The sequence below is a fragment of the Dipodomys merriami genome, unplaced genomic scaffold, assembly GCF_024711535.1.
Source record: "Dipodomys merriami isolate MVZ:Mamm:240054 unplaced genomic scaffold, mDipMer1.0.p SCAF_176, whole genome shotgun sequence".
Classification (NCBI taxonomy): Eukaryota; Metazoa; Chordata; class Mammalia; order Rodentia; family Heteromyidae; genus Dipodomys; species Dipodomys merriami.
The window spans coordinates 1,732,749-1,754,852 of record NW_027203115.1 but is presented as its reverse complement, the minus strand read 5'-3'; the positions used below and the strand labels follow the sequence as shown (position 1 = coordinate 1,754,852).

The 22,104-nt window shown below is 50.7% G+C and overlaps 1 protein-coding gene across 1 annotated transcript in view; it reads right to left on the bottom strand.

The window, feature by feature from the left end:
- Window positions 1-22,104, bottom strand: part of Vac14 (VAC14 component of PIKFYVE complex) — a 92,407-nt gene that overhangs the window by 30,113 nt on the left and 40,190 nt on the right. Inside the window, exons 13-14 of the mRNA XM_070026254.1 lie at window positions 17,387-17,543; window positions 7,137-7,269 (exon numbers count right to left, since the gene is read on the bottom strand). Of these exons, the coding sequence (XP_069882355.1) occupies window positions 7,137-7,269; window positions 17,387-17,543 (290 nt within the window). The remainder of the gene's footprint in view (window positions 1-7,136; window positions 7,270-17,386; window positions 17,544-22,104) is intronic.

Sequence of the window (22,104 nt, the reverse complement as noted above, 5' to 3'; positions counted from 1 at the left end):
TCTTGGAAACTACTTCGGTTTAGATGCAAAGGAGGAAGAGGATATAAAAATGATTTCTAGGGGCCAGCCTAAATCTATTTTTAAAAATTTTTATTGTTATTATAAAGGCAATGTGCAGAGGAGTTACAGTTACCTAAGCCACCTATTTTTTTTTTTTTTTTTTTACTCTTCTTAAAGACTTGCTAGCTCACCAAGCTGTCTGGATTCGTAATGTCAAAACTTTCAGTTTTCTGGTATCTTTAGGTAAAGTATAAACAGATCAGAGTATATTACAGAGTGGAAACCAACTCTCAAACTTCAGAAAGAAATCCATTAAGAAGCCAGATGTTGGTGACTCATGACTGTAATCCTAGCTACTCAGGAGGCTGAGACCAGAGGACTGAAATTTGAAGCCTCAATCAAAGCCAAGAGACTCTTATCTCCAATTAGCCAGCAAAAAACCAGAATTGGAGATGGGGCTCAAGTGGTAGGAAAGCTAGTCTTGAGTGAAAAAGGGAAGGGACAGCATCCAGGCCCTGAATTCAAGCCCCAGGACTGGCACATGTGCACACGTGCAGATCCATGATCAAATTTTTGGACCTGGGAGTGAAAAGGACGGACTACCAAGTGCTCCAGGTGGGAGCCCAGAAAGGGGCCAAGGAGGTGCCTCACGGAGAGGCGTCCAATGCTGCACATCGTGGGGTGGTGGGCTGGAGGCAAACACCTTTCCCTACAATCTCTTGTTGGGTCCTCCCCTCCCTTATGGGGTGCCTGGAACGAGGCAGATAGCTGGCTTAGGGGGAGCCTGGCTGCCTGGGCTGTCACCTGTAGTCTCTCATTTCTCACATGCCTGCTCCAAGAGCATGGGCCCGAGGAACAGAGGGATGCTGCCCTTTGAAGCGCCTGGGCCCCACAGCACACTGTGCAGGATTCTCCCTGGCCAGTGCTCTGTTCCTCCCCCGCAGGCCCCAGGAGGACCTAATTAATCTCAGCCTGGACTAATAAGGCCCATCACATGCAGTTTCCATCTTCTGAAAAGACAGTCCTCTCACAGGGAATGCCAGCGTGTGTGACAGTGTACCGACTGCTTTAGAGCCCTGCCCCAGGTCCCGCAGCCCTCTCAGCCCTCCCAGGTGATCTGTGAGGAGGCTAGGCTGCTGGTCACTCTGCACTGGGTTAGAGGACAAAGGCCTCTGAATTTTGTCCCTCCCATGGGCATGACTTTTTCTTAGGCCACACTTACTGTGTCAGCTTGGGCCTCCCTGCCATCCCAGCATTGTCTCCAATTAGGAGATCAGAAGCCAAGGATTGGTTATGCAAAATGGCTTTTGCTGCACACTCCCCCTTTGCTGCCTTTCATTGAAACAAAAGAATCCCAGTCCTGGTCCCCAGGGGTGGGGGGCTAGAGAAAGTTCCAGAAGATTCACATGAGCTGGGCAGACCTTAATTAAAGTTGGCAAGAAGAGAAGCTTCTTGTGAGAGGAAAGTAAGATATTGCTCAGAACTCCTCCAGCTCTGTTCAATGTCCTGTCTCCTTCCCTCAGCTGGGAGCCCAATCAATATGGCTACAAACTAATAAAAGATCAAGACCCATCTCCAGTCTGGGTAGGAGAATCGAGGACTATTTTAACAGACAGGTTGGTGTGTGTTTGCCTGTGATTTATTGTATTCTGAACAAACAAGGAAATCTTTTAGAGGGGTGAGAGGAAAAGAAATGAGACCTCTTCAGACTTTTATGATCTGGTACCTGGGATCAAAGCATGCTTTTCTGAAATGTGGATCAACCAGGGTAGCAGGTCTTGACATTATTCCCCCTTTGCCTTCTACCTGCACCAGCGCAATGGGTTTCTGGGGCCCTGGCCAGTGCTCCCAGCAGGTGAATGGCAAGTCTGAATATGCATAGTCGACAGGGAGTTTTCCCTCAGGAAGGGGACTCCAGAAACTAGGAAGTCTGGGAGGATCTCCGGATGCGAGGAGAGGTACTGGGCTTGGGAGAGGGTCAGCCCACATGAACTGCAGAACGTCCAAGGCCAGCAAAGTGGAATTTCCCAATTACTGTCTGAAAGGGCTGCTTCTCCTCCTCCTTAGTCCCTGCAATTACAAGCTAGTCTAGTTTCTAGTGGCTGCCTGGTCCCATCACCCACCTCAGTGGCCAATCAACTCTCTACTCAACCTATCCCCTTCCTGACTTAAGGAAACCTAGGATACTGGCAGTGCGTGCGTGCGTGTACGTGTGTGCGTATGTGTGTGGGGTACAGTATTAATCAGGGCACATATAAGAAATGAAACACTTGGTGGGTGAGGCTGTCATGTCTATCTGTACTCGCAGAAGGGAGAGAGCAGGACGAGAGTGAACTGGAAGTCTTATCGCTGGGCTTCTTTGGACCAGGGTCTCAGGAAGTAAGTCTCATGACCACTTCCTCCTTTCCCACTTGGGCGCTGGCTCATCTCTCCGGATGCCTGCTTCAGTTTTGAAGCCCCTTTGCCTGGGAGGGTGCTGGAGACTCATCTACCATCAGCTGGGAGGTCGGGTCAAGGCCCTCGCATTCACAGTGCACAGAGGCTCGTTAAAAATGAAAGCATTCTCTGGCAAGTGCTCTTTGCAAGGCAGCAGGGAGGAAGAGGAGGGGGAAAAGCACAGTTGATGAAGCCAAAGGACGCTGGCCAGAGGGCTGCGTTGGCAGGCAGAGTGGAGTGTCTTCAGACTAGCTACTTCCCAGCACAGAGGCGGGCTTGTAAAGATCACAGCTGTTGGGTTATGCTGGAGTTCATATCACAGCTTATCAAAGAGGCTGGCTTTTCTCCCTCCTCTCCTTTTCTCCCGCGTATAAGTGCGCTGGTTCACGGGCAGACAAGGCCTGGGCTTGTTCAGCTAGCATTAGCATGGAGGGTGGGAAGAGGCCCGAGGAGGGCAATGCACACCAACACCTACTTCAGGCAGAGTTGGTTTAGGGGAGTCGGGCTGGGTGCTGATGGGTGCCCTTGCGTAGCAGAGTCAGCTCTCCTCTCAGAAGGTCGTATTTCTACCCCCACTCCCCACTGTACCCCACCATGGACCACCAGGGGAGATGGAGACAGAGGCCAAGGCCATGTCAGGGGCAGATCACATGGTTACAGATGGGGGGAACAGGGTTAGACCTAATTTTGATTCCAAAAGCTACACTTTTCCTCAGGCCCTACAGGAGTGTGGGCAGGCCTAGGGATGTAGCACCAGCCTCCTCACAGTACCTTGCCCCCTGCATCCTATCTTTCCTGTGGGCTTGGCTTTGACTCTGTAACCAAGAGAAGGGCTTGGAACCAGTCTGTACAGATTGGCTGAGATGGGTTTTGAAGCCACTAGCTCCCCTCCCTTCAACATGATTCCTGAATCTGGGTTCCTACTCAAGGTATGGCCTAGGAAAGCAGCATGGAGCAAGGAGAAGCTCCTGGGACCTGAGGGAAATCATGCAACTCCCTCCATACAAGAAAGCCACCACATGCTTGTCTTTTAAGAGCTGCAGACCCCCTTGTCCTCCACAGATGGAAACTGCTCCTCTGCTAAAGACATTGCTGCACAAATCATGGTTTCTCATTTGTTCACTAGAACAATCTATCTTCAATTTTAGGGGCAGAGAGGTACAACCTAACCGCTGAAGGACAGGGAAGAGAAACCATTTATGGCATTCCTTAGCAGGCCTGTGGCTCCACTGAAGTAGTCTGTGTGTACCATTCACATGCTCCTCTCTAAAAGCCATCAACAGAGAAGGAGGACAAAGCAGGATGGCAGGCTGAGCCCTGCCCCTAAGCCTCAAGGTTTGCCAAAGGGCCTCCCTCAGCCCTATGTACAATCAGGGAAGAAGGGAGGAAGCTGCTTAACTGCCAGGCCTCCTCCATGTCAGATGCTGGGTTTCCTGTCCTGAGAGTTATGCTGGGTGCCCAGGACAGTGACCAGGGACTAGTTAGCAGTGGCTGGGCATGCTGACTTAGCAGGCGACTAAGGGCTGGGCTGGCCCTGAGGAACCTAATCTAGGTGGCTGTCAGTAACAACATGTCATCACAGGTGCGGGGCTGCTTTTGGGGGATGGCAGGCTGGACAACTGGAGCAAAACCCCAGAAGAAACTCAAGTCTTTAGTTAGGGGCCCAGCCACAAGGTTCTGCCTATCCTGGCCCACTGAGTTCTTTCTGTGCTGGTGCCCAGGGCTGAGAGAGACTCTGTGGTGAGGTGGGAGCCAGCATGGAGTGAGGCCTGGCTTGGAGGCTGGGCTCAATGCCTCTCAGAACCCAATGCAATCCATCAACAGTGAGCAGCTGCCGTGCGGGACAGACTGAGTCCAGAGGCATATTGCTTCCTCATTTCTTCTGCAAAATGAAGATAGCCATGAGTGAAGGATGCTCAGGAGAGGATGCAGAGTCTCTGGAAGTAGTGAAGGGAGCATGGTGGGAGGTGAACTTTGGGGAGGTGAACTGAACGGGTGGGGAGGACACCCAAGCATGTCTGTGTCACCTACACTTCTGCCCTGTGCAGTCTGGGGATGCTGGTTACTACCCCAAGCCCCACTCCTCATACTTGACTGGGCAATGAAGCTAGATGGCCTAGAAAATTCAGAGTAGCCCAGTCCATGGCTGCACCTGCTTTCTTCAAAGTGCCCTTCCCCCCCCCCCCCCCCCCCCCACCGTGGCTCCTGTGTCTGTACCTCTGCAGCGTAGAAAACAACACGAAGGTACCTGTTACATTTCCACTGTTTTCCTGGTTGGGAGTAATGGGGGGCTGCGGAGGGAGGAGCTCTTGCATCAACACCTGATGTCTACTTCAATTCCCCAAGACAGCTTAGCTATATGGAAATAAAAACTGCAGAAATCTTTCTCTTTTGGCCAACAAGGTTACGAATCTGTTTCTGTCTCTAACTGTGGTTCTCAAACAGGGCTGGTTTGTTCCCCAGGAGACATGTGGCAGTGTTTGGAGACACTGTGTTTTGGAGGTAGTGCTGGAGATTGAACCCAGGGCCTTGTTTGTGGAAGCCAGGCAAGCACTGACTACTGAGCTAGGTCCTCAGGTCAGAGGCATGTTTGATTGCCCCAAATGGGCTGGGAGCAGATGTTACTGGTTTCTAGTGGATACCCCATCACAAAGAATTATCCTACTCCAAATGCCCCAAATTCTAGGATTGAGAAACTTTGTTCTTGAAAGCCCCAGAGGAGGATGAGGGAGTGAAAGCCTCCTCCCTGCTACCACAGGGGCATTCCTTCAGACGCCTTTTCCTCTTACTGTCACCTGTCCCCTCCCTCAAAATCCTTTGGCCCTCAACGCAGTGTTCTCAACTCTGCACTGGGCCTTTGGGCAGCCTGCTGCATCGTTTCCCTCAAAGGTGCGCTTCTCCATCATGATGCTGTGTTATCAGGGCCTCCATTTTCTGGCTCCCACTCCTTCAGCTGCTGTTCCAGCTCCCATCAGATCTACTTCAGGCCTCATCTTTCCTCAGGCCTCCTTCCAGCTCCCTCTTTCCTCTGTTCCCCTTTATTTCTCTGGCTTTTCTCCGACTCTTGTTCGGGTTCCCCTACTCAGCCATCACACACTCTATCTCCTTATGGCTTGGCCTTAGACCCCTTTCCTGAGTTCTCACTCGGCTCCTCTGACTTCTCTGGCTCTGCAAAGGCTGAATCATCCAGAACGGCACTTTCCACAGGGCAGGGGCTCAGTATCTGTTGAGTGGCTTGATCAAGTTGTCCAGATCCACATATGTCTCTTGGTTTAGGTCTCTCTGGAGAGCCAGGTGCACCCAACTACTGCTTTGTCATCTTTCTCTTGATGACTCCAAAGCTATCTGAGTTCATAGACCCTCCACTCCCTGCTATTCTCCAGGGATCCTACCTCAGAGACTACCACCACCTGCTCAGTGGTTCAAATCAGGACCCAAGTGTCATTCCGGATTCCCTTTCTTTTTACTCCCTGTTGAGATCAGTCGTCTTCAATACTAAATCCACTGCTGCTCCCACACCCCGCCAAAGATTCACTTAGATCACAGCCTCCCAACTTGTTTCCACCCACCCTGGCCCTTCCAACCCGTTCTCCCAGCAACACAGCAATCCTTCCAATCAGAAATTTGCTCATGTCATTTCCCTACTTGTGCCCTTGTAATGGCTTCTTGCTGACCTCTGGGTAAGGCCCCAAATTCCTGGCACAGTCTACAAGCCTGAAACCCTCTCTGGTTTTTTTTTTTTTTTAACAGCAAAATGAGCTCTCTGATGCTTTCCTAACTTGAAGCTCCATGCAGGCTGGACACTAGTACAGTTTGCTCTTCAAGCATTTCAAGCATCCTGGACCATTTTATGAATACTACTACCCTGAGTTCTTATTACTGTTGTTGTTGTTGTTATTATTATTATCTTTGGTGCCAGTCCTGGGACTTCAATTCGGAACCTTGCACTCTTACTCAGCTTTCTTGCTCAGCAGGGGTGAGAACCATTGCTGAAGGGTATCTCGGGCCATTTTGACTATTTGGGCAGTCTCCTCTGCCTGGCTTGAGGGGCGCAAGAATTTGTGCCCGAGTTAGCTTTCATCAGCCTGAAGGTGATGCTGGATTACTCTTCTGGAGACACTGCTCCCTGTGACTATGAGACAAAGGGAGTCTCAGATAGAGTGATGGTGATGACAATTCTCAGGCCTGGATCACTAGGTCTGGTGCCCGGGGACCATCCAGACCTGGGCCCTGACAACTCTATTGACCCTGCTTAAATCCTGCACCAGTGGCTGGGCCATACCACAGTCCTATGTCATCTTTGCTTTGGCTTATTTTCTTGTCCAAGACTCTAACCATGATATTTAAAAAGAGGATATTTCACCTGGAGGGAAAATACTACCCCAACAAGCAAAATTTATTTCAATTTTTTTGAAAAAAAAATTAACAATGACCTGCCTGTGGCTATACCACCAGCGACCTAGTAGAAAGAGGGAACAAACTTTCTTTCTGTGTGTCTCTTTCTCTCTTTCCATTCTCCTGTTTCAGCTTTCCCAGCGCTAGGATTACAGGTATGTACTACCACACCCAGCCTCCTTCACTTTTTTAAAAACAGATGTAAAGGTGGGGAGAAGGAGAGAGAAGGACCACTTTCGGAACCTCATGTAGTGCGGAATGCAAAGCTGAGGTTACATTAAGAGCAGAAGGCATGCAGGACTGACCTGATGATGAAAGGGCCTCTGACCTCCAGGAGCTTCCGTTCACTGCTGAACCGCTGCAGAAGGTTGATCATGAACTTATAGAAGTAGGAGTTCATGGTGGGAGTGGAAGGAGAACATTCTAAGCCTTTGGTACCTTCAGAGAAAGAGACAGACAAGGATTCATTTTGATTATGTGTTCTCAGGGTGATGAGAAATATGAAGAATAGAAGTAACTGTAAATGCCAAAAAGCGGTGAGAGAGAGAGAGAGAAAGAGAGAGAGCACAAGAGTGAGCGGGGGGGGGGAGCATAGAGGGTTTCCATGATTAACAAGAGGAGAGAAAATTTCAAAGACCATGTATTGGCCATAGTGGGGTGGGGAGGAAGCAAGTACCACGTGAACATATATGACTTGGCTTCATGTGGAAATGGAGACATGGCTTAAGTGGTAGAGAGCCAGCCATAAGTAAAAAATCCAAGAGAGAGACTGTGACATGCTGAATTCAAGCCCCAGTACTGGTATGTATGTACATGCACACATGAATGCATGCATGTACATAGTCACACCACTAAACCAACCAAAAAGACAATATGGGTTCCTGCAAACACACTCATCTACCTGTCTATTCCTCCATCCAACCTAAACCACATAGTGAACATCTTATATAAAAGAACCTGCTTAGGAAGTGGCGCTATGGCTCAAGTGGTAGAGTGCTTGCCTTGAGCTGAAGGGTGCAGGGACAGCACTCAAGCCCAGAGTTCAAGCCTCATGACCGACCGCCCCCCCCCCCCAAAAAAAAGAGCCTGCTTAGCGGGAGTCAGTGGCTCATGTCTATAATCCTAGTTACTCAAGAGGCAGAGAACTAAGGACCAAGGTTCAAAGCTAGCACAGGTAGGGAAGTCCATGAGACTCATCTCCAATTTACCACCTGAAAACCAAAGTGGTAGGGCACTCACCTTGAGCTGAAGAGCTCAGGGACAGCACGTCCAGGCCCAGAGTTCAAGCACCATGACTGACCAAAAAAAACCAAAAAACAAAAACCTTGCTTAGGTCCTATGATTTTTTTCGTGGGGCCTGAACTCTGTGCCGGGACTTTGTCCCTCAGCTCAAGGCGAGCGCTCTACCACTTAAACTACAGTACCACTTCTGGCTTTTTCTGCTTATGTGGTGCTGAGGAATCAAACCCAGGGCCTCATGCTTGCGAGGCAAGCACTCTACCACTGAGCCACCTTCCCAGCCCTATGATTTTTTTCTTAAAACAAATTTCTACTCATTGTTTCAGTAAATTACAAGAGGGCAATAGCAAGTTAAAGCCAACAGAGTGGAAAGGTAGACACAATCTTCTCTATGGTTAACGAAACCAACAAATCCATAAGAGGCAAAGGGCAGGCTCCTTTCCCAAAGTTATTTGAAAAAACCAGAAACTGTGTGCATACCATTGATACAGACAGCAAACAGACAAAACAGTGCCAAGTGTTTCAGTCTTCATCTCACGTTTGGAAATCAAACACCTTTTTTTTCTCATCTTTAGGCAAAGATGTTCTTTTAGGGTACAACTCTGAGAACCTGCAGAGCTTTGAGCTGTACAGCCCAAAGACTGTTCTTTGGTCTGTGTCTCAGCTGAAAACATGCCAGGAGCCAGACTTAGCCACCCCTTCAGCCCACTCCTGCACGGGTAGTATCCTCAGTGAAGCCTCCAGTGCTGAGGGGAAGAAATGGCTGGCAGGATGCTTGGATGGTCCTGTCATGGGGTTCCCGTACATTCCATGGGATGCTCCCTTCCTTTCTAATGCATGATACGAAGAAGTGAGATGGATGGGAATCTTCAGACAGTCTGCCCAAACCCACTTGTTTGTCAAACTGAGGCACAAAGTTTTACATCTACCATGAATTTTGGAACTTTTTTTTTTTTTAATCACTTCCTACAGAAATCCCTGCATTTTTTGTAAATCACCTCCTGTTCTTTTCTCCACCAAGCCCTGGAAACCAAGGATCTACTTTCTGCTTCTGTGGACATGCTGATTCACATATACACCAAGCCCTACAGCACAGGGCTTCTCTCATGCCATGTATTTATCAAGATTCACCCCTTGTTAGAGTATGTATCGGTTCATTCATTCATCCATTCACTCATTCACCATTCTTGTGGCTGAGTAACGTGCTGGATGGATAAAACATCATTTTGTTTGCAGTGTCTGAGACATTTTAAGCCAACAGTTTCAGAGCCAGTCTCTCTGCCCACGAGCCCTGTGGAAGTCACACCATGCCCCCTGTACCATGAAAGGGGCGACCAGGAGCCAGCACAAGGTAGGCAAGGCGCTCAAAGTTTGCTAATGGAAGCACATGTAAGTTCCCAAGCACTATGAGCGAGTCTCACAGCGGAGCTATCTGGCTTATTAGATGCCTGCTGATCAGACAGCAGCACTGAAATACTCCTCCCAGAGTTCTGCCTTTTGTGTTGCACTCAGACCATGCCTTAGGCTCTCTTTCCTGGTCCTTATATGGAAGTGGCTGTGAACGAGAAAAGGCATTTTTGTCAACTAGGGACAGTTCTATGAGGATTCTTTACCTCCATATCCAGCCATTCTCCATCCTGAGGCCCTGTTAGACAGTCCCAGTGAATGCTGATGGGGTAAGCCCTTTATGAAGAGCCCTGTCAAGGGCAGGCCTCAAGTACTTCCTGCTGTTTGGATTGCTTTGTTCTGGGTCCCTGCCTGGGATGGCCAGCTTGGGGGAAGTCCTGAGTGACTCTGGAATGGCAAACAGTCTCAGCTCCCTGGCCCAGAGGGGCTGTTTGCAGAATCAAGTGTCACATTCTTACAGATTGAGTTACCCCAGGCACAGCTGGGGCTGTTCCGGCTGATCTCAGAAGAGGTGGCTGCAGATATAGCTGCTAAAGCAGGGCCACCTCTCCCTCCTCACCCTCAGGCAATTTAGTGGTGGCCCAGAAGAGCCTGGCTGCTGGCTCCACACACTGTAGGTATGGGTGAACACTAACCTAGTTAACTTCCCCTAGGTACACATCTGCAAAGGCTCCTTGGGTCTCTGTCCTCTTCCTGCTACTCTCAGTGTACCTCTCACCCATCCCATTTCCAGGCCTAGGGTCATTTAGGCTCCAAAGCATTTAAAAAACAAAGGAGGCAATGTAAGGAAAAGCCACAATGAAGCCTTCCCTGGTGGGGGCCATCTGGGCCCAGAATCTTCATTCCTAAGGAGCTAGGTACCTCAGACAGGCCCTGAGGTTCTTTAATCTTAGTTTCTTTCTCCAATTTCTTACTTTTTTGGGGGGGGTTGGCAGTCTTGGGGCTTGACATTGCCTGGGCAATGTCCCTGAGCTTTTCTGCTCAAGGCTAGTGCTCTACCACTTTTTAGCCACAGCTCCACTTCTGGTGGTTAACTGGAGATAAGCGTCTCATGGATGGTCCTGCACAGGCTGGCTTTGAACTGAGATGTTCAGATCTCAGCCCCCTGAGTAGCTAAGGATTGCAGGCATGAGCCATCAGCACCCAGCTAGTCTTAGTTTCTTTGTCTGCAAGTGGGGACAGTAAGAGCCCCTATGACATGAGACAAAATAAATACGTACTGGGCCTGACCTGCCACACAGCCTGTACTTAATAAACACGGCTGCTTTTATTAGCAAATGTCTCCTACCCAAGAGCACTGCACAAGGCAGACTTCTCTCATTTCCTAAGTCTCACAATGAAAGATGGGGGAATTGTCTGGAAATGTCTGAGTGCGGAGACTTCAGATCTACTGTCCTGATGCTGGGAAGAAGAGGAGAGGAAGCCACTGTGACTCCCCAGCTGACAGACTGGACACAGGAAGAAAGACACAGGGCTGCTCTAGATTTACCTACCAGCTCCTGCTTTGGGCCAAGAATGGACTCTCAGAGTCCAGATGCATGGTGACTATTAGTGGAAGAAGAAGAAGAGGGTTTCCTGGACAAATAAAGGAGCCATCTTAATGCCCACTAGGGGCAGGACCAGGGCCTACCTGCTCTCCCCACTTTGGTATCCTTCTTGGCTCTCTGACTCTGCAGTCCTCAGAGCTCACTGGCTTGAGACAACCTAAGAAAGGAGGTTCTTAGCTAGGGCTGCAGGTTCAGATGAGGCTGAGAGAGAACAAAGATGGCCTAGAAGTGTAGCTGCAGCAATGTGATGCGGTGTCTAGGCTCAGAGCATGTCCTTCAACACTGCCCCCATGGATATGCTAAGAGGCGGTGTCTGGCCAGCATTCTGGGTGGCAAAGGCTCATGTGCCACTTGAGATGGTGGGAAAGCTACCTGATGAGGACTATCAGGCAGAGGAGGAGAAGAGAGGGCAGGAAGAACCTGGCTGTGTGTCTCAAGGAGGCTCTCTCTTGAGGTGTCAAGGAGCGCAGGGTTTCCATTTCCTGATTCTGTAGAGGGTACAGTCCCTTAGCTAAACAGATCTGCCTTGCATTTCTGGCTTGAGCAACGGAGGAGCCTGCCTGGCGCTGGCAGGAAGCTCACGTGACCAAGCGGCTGCTCAGGGGTAGACAGATGCTGTGGGGAGCCCCCTGTATACAAAGGCAGGCCAGTGGGGTGGTGGCTTGGGAGCCAGCCCTGCAGATGTTGCTAAGTGAAACCTGATGTGGCGACATGAGAATCTAGTGCGTCTCACAAACAAGCTTTCCTGGGATGTTTTGGATTGAGATTTGTGGCTATGACGTGAAGGAACCTCACATGTCAGGATAAAAATAGCTCTGGCCTCAATACACAACGAGAGTTACAGTTCAACAGAACCAGATGCGAAAACATTAGCCACCCAGCGCAGGCTCAGCAAGGTTTCTGCTCCATTCTCCATTCTCCTTCCCTGGTGGGGTTGGGGCCCTGTGCTTGGACAGCCCCTACTGGGTGGGCATTTGGAGCTGCTGCCCCGAGAGGACAAGGGCCTAGATTAGATCCAGGCCCTGCCACTGCTAGCAGGGTGGTGGAGACAGTGAGACTTCCTTGAGGCCAGTTTCTCATCTGTGAACCATCCCGAGGGTAAGGAGTGTGCCCATAGCTGGCACAGGAAGTGCTTCATGGAAGCAGCAGCATGACTGGGAGGCTTGTGTGAGTCAAAGGGGACAGATGCAGAAGGGATGGCTTCCACACAGAATAGAGTGGCCAGGAGAAAGGGAGGCCAAACTGAGGCTTGGAACCAGGGGTGTTGATGATATCTGTTCAATTGGCAGGAGTACAAACCCCATGGCTGCATGGACGAACGATCGATCTAACAGCAACAGTACCTGGGGAGCTGATTCAGGAGGCAACCACTGTATCTGTGGATGGCCCTGCTGAGGTCAGTAAGGACAGGGGCATGGGGCCTCACCCACATCCAGGAAGTGCTGCAGGTGCATGGCTCGGAGAAAGAGGGATGCTAATGAGTCACACGGGGGCATGGGAGGGATTTCTAGCTGACAGGGCAGCAGTGGTTTGCACAGCCCTTTGCTACCAGGAAGGGGCAGCTGCTGCAGCAGAGCAAGGGCGGAATGGAGGGCAGCCCTGGAGGGAGGGAGCCGGTCATGCAGGCCTGGTACCTAGGGCCCAAGAGGGCAGTACCCTGGGCGGTGAACTCATCCTTTGTGACAGTGCCTATCTCCCTTCCTTTAAATGAATTCCAAAAAATAGTGCCAATCCTTGTTGGGTGCTGGATGCTGGAGATTCATAGATGAGTAAATGTGAGCCTGTGCCCAGAGCTGGATCCTTTGTGATCCTGGTAAAATCCAACTCTTGAGAGGTAGGGCTGGCCACGTTGACTGCAGTTCTGACAACTCTGGGTCACCGAGGAGCAGCAGGGGTCTAGGAGGTCACAGCCAGGAGGGAGCACAGGTCAGCTCTGCCAGGCATATGGGAGTGAGTGGGAGGCTATTGGAGAACAGAGAACAGGCTATTGGAGCTGGCTGGAGTGCACACAGAATGAAGCCCCTCACAGCTCCATCCACAGGGGAGCTCTCAGTCAGTTTATGTGGTGGTTCCCAGGTGCCCCAGGGCAAAGGATCTTAGCAACTGCAGTGAGTAGAGGGGAGAGCCAGAAATCAAGTGCTCCTTGACTTGAGGCCACAATGGGCATGCCCCTGAAGTCACTGTGAGGACGGGAGGGGCTTCCTTAGGAACCACCAGGCTGGGTCCCCAAGGAGGCACCCAGCCTAGCCTTGGACCACCACCTTCCTACTCCTCATCTTGTGACACAGGCTTCCCCAGGGCTGTGAGTGTGGGCTAGGAGGTTATTAGTCACAACACAATGCCTGTCACTATCCCTGCTCAAAGGGATGACGAGAGTGCTCCCTCTCAGCACTGTCATGAGGAGTCAGGCTCAGCCAGGTGGGCCACCCCACATCGAGTGCTCAGCTGCTGTCCCGGTGAGAGTGCCACCAATGCTGACAGGCAGTTTCCACCGTTACTCCCAGGGGAAACATCCAGAGATGGCTCTCAGGATTTCTTCTAGAATGTGTTGTCTGGCAACATGAAGACACTGCTGGTATCTGGCCACAGGGGCTCAGACTGCAAGGAATGCAATGGAAGATTTCATTTGCCCAGTATTAGAGCTAGAGATGAGACATCTGGGATCAGTGAGCCTATAAGGTGCGCTCCCACGAGTGGTTCTTGTTCCACCAAGAAGGGGGCAAGCATTACTCTGGGGTGATCATCGACCGCACTGCTGCTGTGCTCGGCTCTGCATCTCCTCCAGTCTGGATCGCCTCAGGTGTAGGTGCTCCTTCTCTGGCAGCAGAGTTGTCCAGGCCCCGGGAAGACAATGGGCTTGATCCCAGGGGCCTCCTTGGTCCCGTTAAGCTTCCTGCATAGGCTTGAGGTCAGGGAAGGCCTGAAGGCCTGGGAACTGTACTCTCTTCCCGGGGCCCCTCCTGAGTGGGTCAAGAGGGAGCCAAGCCCCAGGGGAGAGGGAGACATGTCCTCTGCCAGTTTCTCCCAGAGCGACTTGCCTAGGCAGATCCCTCTGTTGATCCTGAAGTAGCTCTTCGCTGGTCAGGAATGAAGGAGGAGGCAGTGATGGGAGAATCCAGACCTGAGCCTCTGGACTGGCGCTGTTTACATTAGGCCAGGGGAGAGGAAAATCTCACACGGGCAAATCTGCCTCCAGGGCCCTGGGGCCCGCAGCTGCGGCGCTTTCAGGCCAGCCCAGCAGCCACCCAGGCGTGGCATGGGTCTTGCTTCCCCACTGCTATGTGCGATCTGCACCATTTGCCTTTACCAACCTAATGTGCATAGGAGGGCCATTTCCTTTCCTGCAGATGTCCTGACTTCATTTCTACTAGGCTCCCTGCCTTCTTTGTGTCCCAGAAAGTCTCTTCACAGCATAGAGCAATCTCCCCTGACACAGCACTAAGCCTCAGAGCTACACCCAGAGAGCCAAAAGAAAGAAGAATCCAGACAGGAGGGGCTGGCCCTACAGGACAGGCTGCATGCTATACGGAATAGACATGATGACTCTGGACAGGCTGGAGAGGCCCTTTGGAGAAAAGCAGCCAGCAGAGGAACAAATGTACATTTCCTGCATGCTTTCTGACCTAAACACCACCCTACGCGTCCTCGGCGCCTGGTGTGGGTCTTCCCAGGACAGCTGGGGCAGGAGAGGGGAAAGGGCACTCTGGCTTCCTGAATTCCTTTTCTCCTCCTCCCCCTGCATTCTTCTATTACTGGTTTGAGCTTGACCTTTCAAAATCATGGACCAACTTGTGTATTCTGATGCCAGCTGTGGACTCGCACATGTAAACACATGTGCTTCTGCCTGGAGGTTCTCACAGCCTTGAAGCACAAATATAGGCTCAGACGAAGAGCTCATGGCTCAAGGTGTTACACATTCTTTTTTTTTTTTTAATTTAAAATTTTAATTTTTGCCAGTCCTGGGGCTTGAACTCAAGGCCTGGGCCCTGTCCCTGAACCTCTTTGCACTCAAGGCTACCCACTCTACCACTCGAGCCACTGGCTTTTTCTGAGTAGTTTGTTAGAGCTAAGAGACTCATGGACTTCCCTGCACCAGCTGGCTTGGAACCGTGATCCTTAGATCTCAGCCTTCTGAGTAGCTAGGATTATAGGGATGAGCCACTGGTGCCTGGCCCTGCTGTGCATTCTCAAAGCAAGAAGCATTACTGGCTGCAGGCATTTCCTTGGTGTTCTTCCCAGGATGGAAATTCTTCCCATCTGGCATTCTTCTTGTTTTTCTATGAATTCCAAGTGGGTCCCTAGCTGATGTGAGCCAGTCTGTCAGCCTTGGCAGGCTGAGGCAAGCCTCTACCATCTCAGCATTGTTAGCCCCTATCCTTCATGGTGTGTGCCACTACGTCCACAAAGTTATCCCCTAGCAGTTGTAGTTGCTTGATGTTTAGAGCCCTCAAGGACCCCAACTCTGGACTGCTAGACCATAACTCTAGCCTGGGTACCTACAGTAGTTCCCTAGGCCATCCCTTCACTAGTGGGAATCAATGTCTATGTCTTAATCACCAACCTCTCTCTCTCTTTGCTGGTCATGGGGCTTGAACTCAGAGCCCGGGCACTGTTCCTGAGCTCTTTTGCTCAAAGCTACCACTCTACTATTTTGAGCCACAGCATCACTTCTGGTTTTTGAGTGGTTCACTGGAGATAAGAGTCTCATGTGGACTTTTCTGCCTGGGCTGGCTTCAAACTGCAATCCTTAGATCTCAGCTTCCTTGAGTAGCTTGGATTATAGGCATAAGCCACTGACACCCAGCTCACCAATCTCTCTGGGCCCAGGAAGAAAAAAACACACCTCACAGAAGATAGGTCAGATCAGAAGATCCTGGGAGAGCCAGTTCTATTCTGAGCTGTAGGGCTTGGATGTCTCCATTCAGAGGGTACAGAAGATGGTAGGGCAGGGCTCTGGGCTGATTCAAGGTCCCTTTCCCTGGCTTCCTCCCTGACCTCCACTCATTGTGACCCCCTCCCTCCCAGAAGAGCCTTTCCTTCTTCCTGTCTTGGTGCAGTTCCCATACTCTAGTCTGCCCTTCCCCCTGTGACTAACATCCCTGCTATCTTTCCCAGGAACTTCAGGTTGGGTCCCCTGTGCTCACTTGGGGACAGAGGGTAGAGAGTGTACTCCTGTGCTGAGGGACAAGGGGTGGGAGTCCCATGGGGATCTTGGAGGTCAGGATGTAGGAAATGCTTCCCTGACCTGACCATGGTGACCACTAATTGCCATGACTTGGAGATCAGAGGAAACTGGGCTCCCAAGCAAACAATAGTGTCCTGAGGAAATAGGGAGAAAAGAAGGAAGTAGGCTGCTGCCACAGCCCCCACTCCCCTCTCCAGACAGGCAGAACACACAGGGAGGTGGTGATTGCCGGGCTAAGGAGGCCAGGGCTTTCCGTGTAATGGGGAAGTGTCTTTGATACATGTGCCTTCTGCAATCTGACCTGGCATTGGGAATCTAGTGACACCCTCAACTTTTCAGATGGCCTAATCTCTGAACAAATAGGCCCAAGGAGCTTCTACTGGGCCAGGTAGATGGTCTATAGACCTGCCATCAGTTGGATGAGGCTGCAGAATGATGCTGTCATTGATAGGTCCTGAGCTTGTGTAACACCGAAGAAGACTTGGTGTGTGGATGTCAAGAGGGGATGACACACTCAGGTAGACAACCCAGCCTCACTGGGTACTTTCCTATCAACTGATGTCCTGGGGCTTTTTCTAGGATCACCTGCTAGAGAGAGGTGATGTCTGCCTGGGAGGGGAGGAGCTGTCCAAGGAAAAGAGCCACCTGCTGTATGGAAAGAACACAAAAGATGAGCCTTCAGAATGCACTGGCTACTTCCAAGGACTAGCCTGAAACAGCCTGTTATTTTGAGTCATCCTGGGTCCTGCCTGGGCTGCCTGCCATATTGAGAGTTGCTTTGAGCTTCTCAGTGAAATGTCTGTATAGCCTCTTCCACCTGTGAGACCAGAGACTGAGGGCCCTGCCCTCCTGTCTGGAGAGACACTGCCTAGGTAAGAAATCATCAGCTGCCTCTGATGGTCAGCCAGTAGGTCCAAAGCATCGAAGGTACAAGAAGATGAGAGAAAACAGTAATTAGGATGTGTTCTAATGGGATGGTGGAGTGTGAGCCAGAAGACTGCAAGAGGGCGAGGTGTGGCTGTCTCTTTTATGGTGACAGACTATGGGCAGGAAATCTACTGATCCCTCATACTCTGGTACAACTCAGGGACTCATAAACGATAGACTGAAGAACTTCCTGGTCCAGCACTAGCATTTTACAAGCCCCTGGGACAGGAGGTCTCAAAGGCATACTTACTGGGAGGATTCAGCATGCTGGTTCGGCCAGAGGTGGGCACCAGAAGCTCTGAGTGGCTGATGCGGAGATCAGGACCATCAGGTGGGCCTATGTCATCGGTCTGGCCTGCGGGGGAGGAAGCAATTTCTGCCAGCACCTCCAGATCTTTCAGGACAACCTGGGGAGACAAGAGGAGGATGAGGGGTGAGGTTCCTACTGTGAGCTGAACTGATCTGGTAGAAGTAAGCTCAGAGACAGAGAGCTACCACCAAGACCATGGCTCAGAAGAGTGTAATGGAGGTATAGACTGAAGAGGCTACACAGGGCAGTAGATTGATGGGGTGAAGCGGGAGGTCTAGAGGATAGTTGGAATCAGGATGTGAGTTGTCTTTCCACTAACTCTTATGTGGTCCTCAGCAGGGATTACAGGGGTCCACAAGAAACATGGGGCTTGGTACTAGCATGTACTATGCACAGACTGTATCTCAGGGCTACTGGGCTGTATGAGGACCAGAGAGAGTGCACTCCAGGCTACGTTCTGCTGTGTGCAATGGCTTCAGCCCTGCCCAACACCCTGCCACAGGATAGTGCTACGGCAGAGCCTCCACGTTAGGGGCATGACTTCTAATGTTCAGCCATGACTGGGTGGAGCAAGCCTTCTGGAATCTGACTACCTGCCTGCTGAGGTCTTCCAAGAGGCAGAATGGAGTATGGGAGATAGTTCGGAGAGTGAGTGCAAGTCACATAGTGTTACAACCCTGAGCTGTCCCTACAATCCAGAACATCCCTGGTAGAAGAGCCTTGGTAAAAGCGGTACCATTTCTCCTGGCAGGCAGCCTGAAGCTGGGGGCTTATTCCATAATTCCAGCTACTCAGAAGGCTGAGATTGAAGGACTGAGGTTTAAAGTCAGCCTGGGTAGAACATTCTTCAAGGTACCATCTCTAATTACCCAGAAAATGTTAGATGGGAGGTATGGATCAAGTGGCAGAACACCTGCTGTGAGCAAGAAAGCCAAGTGACACCTGTTCAACGTGCTTCTCCAACAAGGAGGTATCTGGTGAGTGCTTATTATTTCCATTAGACAAGCTGTCTGGGAAGAGTCAGCGGCATGTGAGGCCTGACTTCTGAGTGGCTCCATGGTATGTGGAAGAAGAGGAAGCTGTCCGTACTGCCAGCCAGAACCAACGCCTGTCATCAGCGTTACCTTTAAACAGTCTCACTGAGGTTTGGCCAGTCCCTAGCTCAAAGTTATGACGAGTCTCCTCACACCCAGATCTGGTCCCCCAACTTGAGCCTGATCATAACACTACTCAGGACCTTGTGGCCAGACAATCATAACTTCTAATCTGTATCCTGACCCTCAGGTACATGATCCTGGGCCATTTAACTTCATCCATCACAGCCTTCCTCCTCCCAGTATCTATTGAGAAGCTACTCCAGCTACTCCAGCTCTCCAGTTGTAGGATTTATGATGCTGGGTTGGCCAACCTTTGCCTTTGATGAATCACAGGCTCATGGGGACACACGGGTAAGCATTTACTGACAAAATAGGCTGGAGCCAGCAACTCAGCCTGAGGGGAGCCAGAGACTCCAGAAGCATTTGAGCATGAGTTTGCCAAGGGAATGGGGAGAAAAAGGTGAGAAAGGCATTTGAAGCATCTTCATAACTAGCATAAGCTACTCACAGATGCAGGAATGAGGTAGCACATTCCAGAAACTAAGCTGTGGTCTAGTTCCAGAGAGGTTGCAGGCCAGAGGGAATGACTGGGACAGATGGTCATAAGCTTATGAACCAGACAAAGGAGTCTGCTTTGTCAGTATTAGGGAGTCTCAGTTCCACCACATATGCAAATGAGCTTGACCTTCCAAGATTGCTCTTCAGACTAGAGGAGATATACCTGGTTGTCTGTGGCTGAGGATATAAGCCACCATGGATTGAAAAAGTTAGAGGGAAAAAAATGTAGTACACGTGGACATTTTTCTTGTCATTATTCCCTAAGCAATACAGTACAACTCTTTACATTGCATTAGAGATGAGTTTGAGCATATGGAATGATGTATGTAGGTATGTAGGTTTATATAGGGACGTAAGCCTCTTTGGATTCTGGCATTATGGGGATCCTGGAACATATCCCCTAAAGATACAGGCAATGACTGTATCTTATGCACCAAGTGCAGAAAGTAGGCACAAAGACAGGATGGCTCACTTCCTCTGTAACATGTTTTTTGGCCTCACAGTTACTGTTCAGTCACCCTAGCTTGGGACAGCAGTGCCCACATCAAGGGTTTCTGAAGACAATGTGCATCTCTGTACCTCCGCTTCCCTACTAGCGATCATGGCCAACAAAACTGCATATTTTACATTTTGATTTCCCTTATTTTAGGAAGTTTAATACCAAATGGCAAATGGATGCAAATTATATTTCGATTGCACAATTCAAGCCGGAAATGTTGTCTACATGTTCCTTGGTAATCCCAGCCACTCCTTTTGTGCTCACACATCAAATGATTTGTCTCTGATTTCTCTGGGGCTGTTGGAAAGCTCACAGTCCTGCCTGGGGCAACACCACTTGTACTCATGTGGGTTCACACAAACACACACCCACCCACCCACCCACACCCACGTAAACACCAGGGTTAAAGCAGAAATTGGAACAATGACATCACCCCCTCCATTTCACAGAAGTGAGGAAGAGAAGGGGCGGCCTGACGGAGCACAGGTTGCTGCTTGGGCAGTGGGGACAGACTGGGAGGCACCATGGTTGTGTGGTGGTCTTTGATCTCCAGCTCTGGAGCTCACTGGACCTGACTTGCACCTTGAGGATTTGTAATGTAGGAGGAGAGCCTTGATAGAGAAGGGACTCTGATAAGAGCTAGAGATGGCAAGGAGCTGCCCTCCTAGTTGGACGGGCCCTGAGTCCAGGCCCTGCAGGGCACGGTGCCCCACTCTTCCCAAGACACCATCCACAGAGAAAGGGCTCCAGAGCTAGGGAGCTCATGTGGCCCATGTGGCTTTGCCTCTAGGAAAACAGATCCAGTTCTCCTGGGTCCATGCCCATGGCTGGCCTGGAGTCCTGGCTCTGAGAATGGGGAATGGCTCAAAGAAAGCAGGAGGAAGCCACACCAATTAGTATGCACTACACAGCGTTTTTTTTTTTTTGCAAAATGAATATAAAACACTTGTGCTTTCTTTTTGTGTGAGAGAAAGAAGGGGGGAAAAGAAGGAGGGAGAGGGAGGTTACAAGAAAGCAATATTCTGCAGGAGCAGGAGTGCCTGCTGTTACCATAGCAGCGGGAGGGGGTGGGGAGGGCCCATCAGCTGGTCCCTGACTCAGGAGTTGAATGGGGTGGCTTTGCCTCCTCTCTGGAGTACAAGGGTCAAGGCTGAGGGCAACTGAGTAGAGTGCACCTGGTACAGCCTGGGGGGGAGACCTCAGGGCAGGCCTGAAGGGAAGGGGCTTATCTTCTATGGGGACAGAAAAAGAGGGACAAGCCAGGGATTTCTGGGGTGAATCCCCTTTGTGCCAGCTTTGAGTGCCTTCTCATAGTTAGGGGGCAACAAAGCAGCTCTCAAAGATGGTACCTTTTCCTATTCCTTTCATTAGTCCATCCTGCATCCACCATCCCAACACTAGTCCACAGCCCAGCCCTGAAAAGCACTTGGCCTGCCCTCCTCTCTGTCTGCTGTGGCTAGTCCTCTGCCATCCTGGAGACTGGAGATGGGTATTGCATGGCCCAGAAGCCCATTCTTGCCTACCACCAAGCATCCTCAGCTGGAAATGCCAGGTGAGACACTTGGCATATGTTGCCCTGCAGTTTATGGGAAGGAAGGAAGGAAGGAAAATGGACTTCTGCCAAGGGAAAGGACAGAGAAACTTATTACAGTGTACCCACAGAGCTTCGAGAAACATTTAGAAAGCTTTGGGCTTGCAATGGCCACCATGGCTGGCTTCGCATCCCAGCTCCTGCTGGGGAAATCCTTATGTTGACAAGAAATCACCAATCTGGGCTCTCTCCAGACCCAGCTGGGAGGAAGTGGCAAGAATGTTCCCAAGGGAATGTTCTTGGTACTGGTGGGAAAGGCGATTTCAGCTCCAGGCCCTGGAAGCTGCAGTCTGGTTGGCACAGGCCTTTGCCAAGGGCTATCTGCTGTTGCTGTCCACAGTGGTGAGGTCGCAGGGCCTTGTCTGGGTTCTGGATTAGGTCAAGCTGCTCCTCAGACTGTGAAGCAGAGTTGATATGAGGGGTAGAGGCATGGAAGCCACAAACTTTGGGCCTTTCTGCTTTCTTCCAGACAGACCCTGACTCGTTTCTTTATACGTGTATAGCCTAGCAGGCCAGGCCTTCTCAGTCCCCTAATACATTCAGAATGATTCCTGCTGTCCTGCAGCATGGGGAGCTAGCCAGGGGCTCACCCTAGGAAGCCAGCCTGAAGGCCAAAGGGGTCTCTGCAAGCCAAGAACAGTGGGAAAGAAAGGCACCCACACCAGCTAGCACCAGGGCCAAAGGCCTCCGCCCTGGACACCAAGTAAATACAGCTTGAAAAAGCAGCAATGGGACTGGCATTCCGAGAAGAGCTGTGGTCTACAGTGGGGCACAGTAAGCCTGCCTCCCACCACAAGGCAGGCATTGCGCTTCGGGGATGGATGAAGAAGACTGCTCACACCCAGACCTAGTTTATCTCCCATTCAGAAAACCACTCTGAGTAAAACCTTTTTGTGTCTTGGTAAAGCATAAA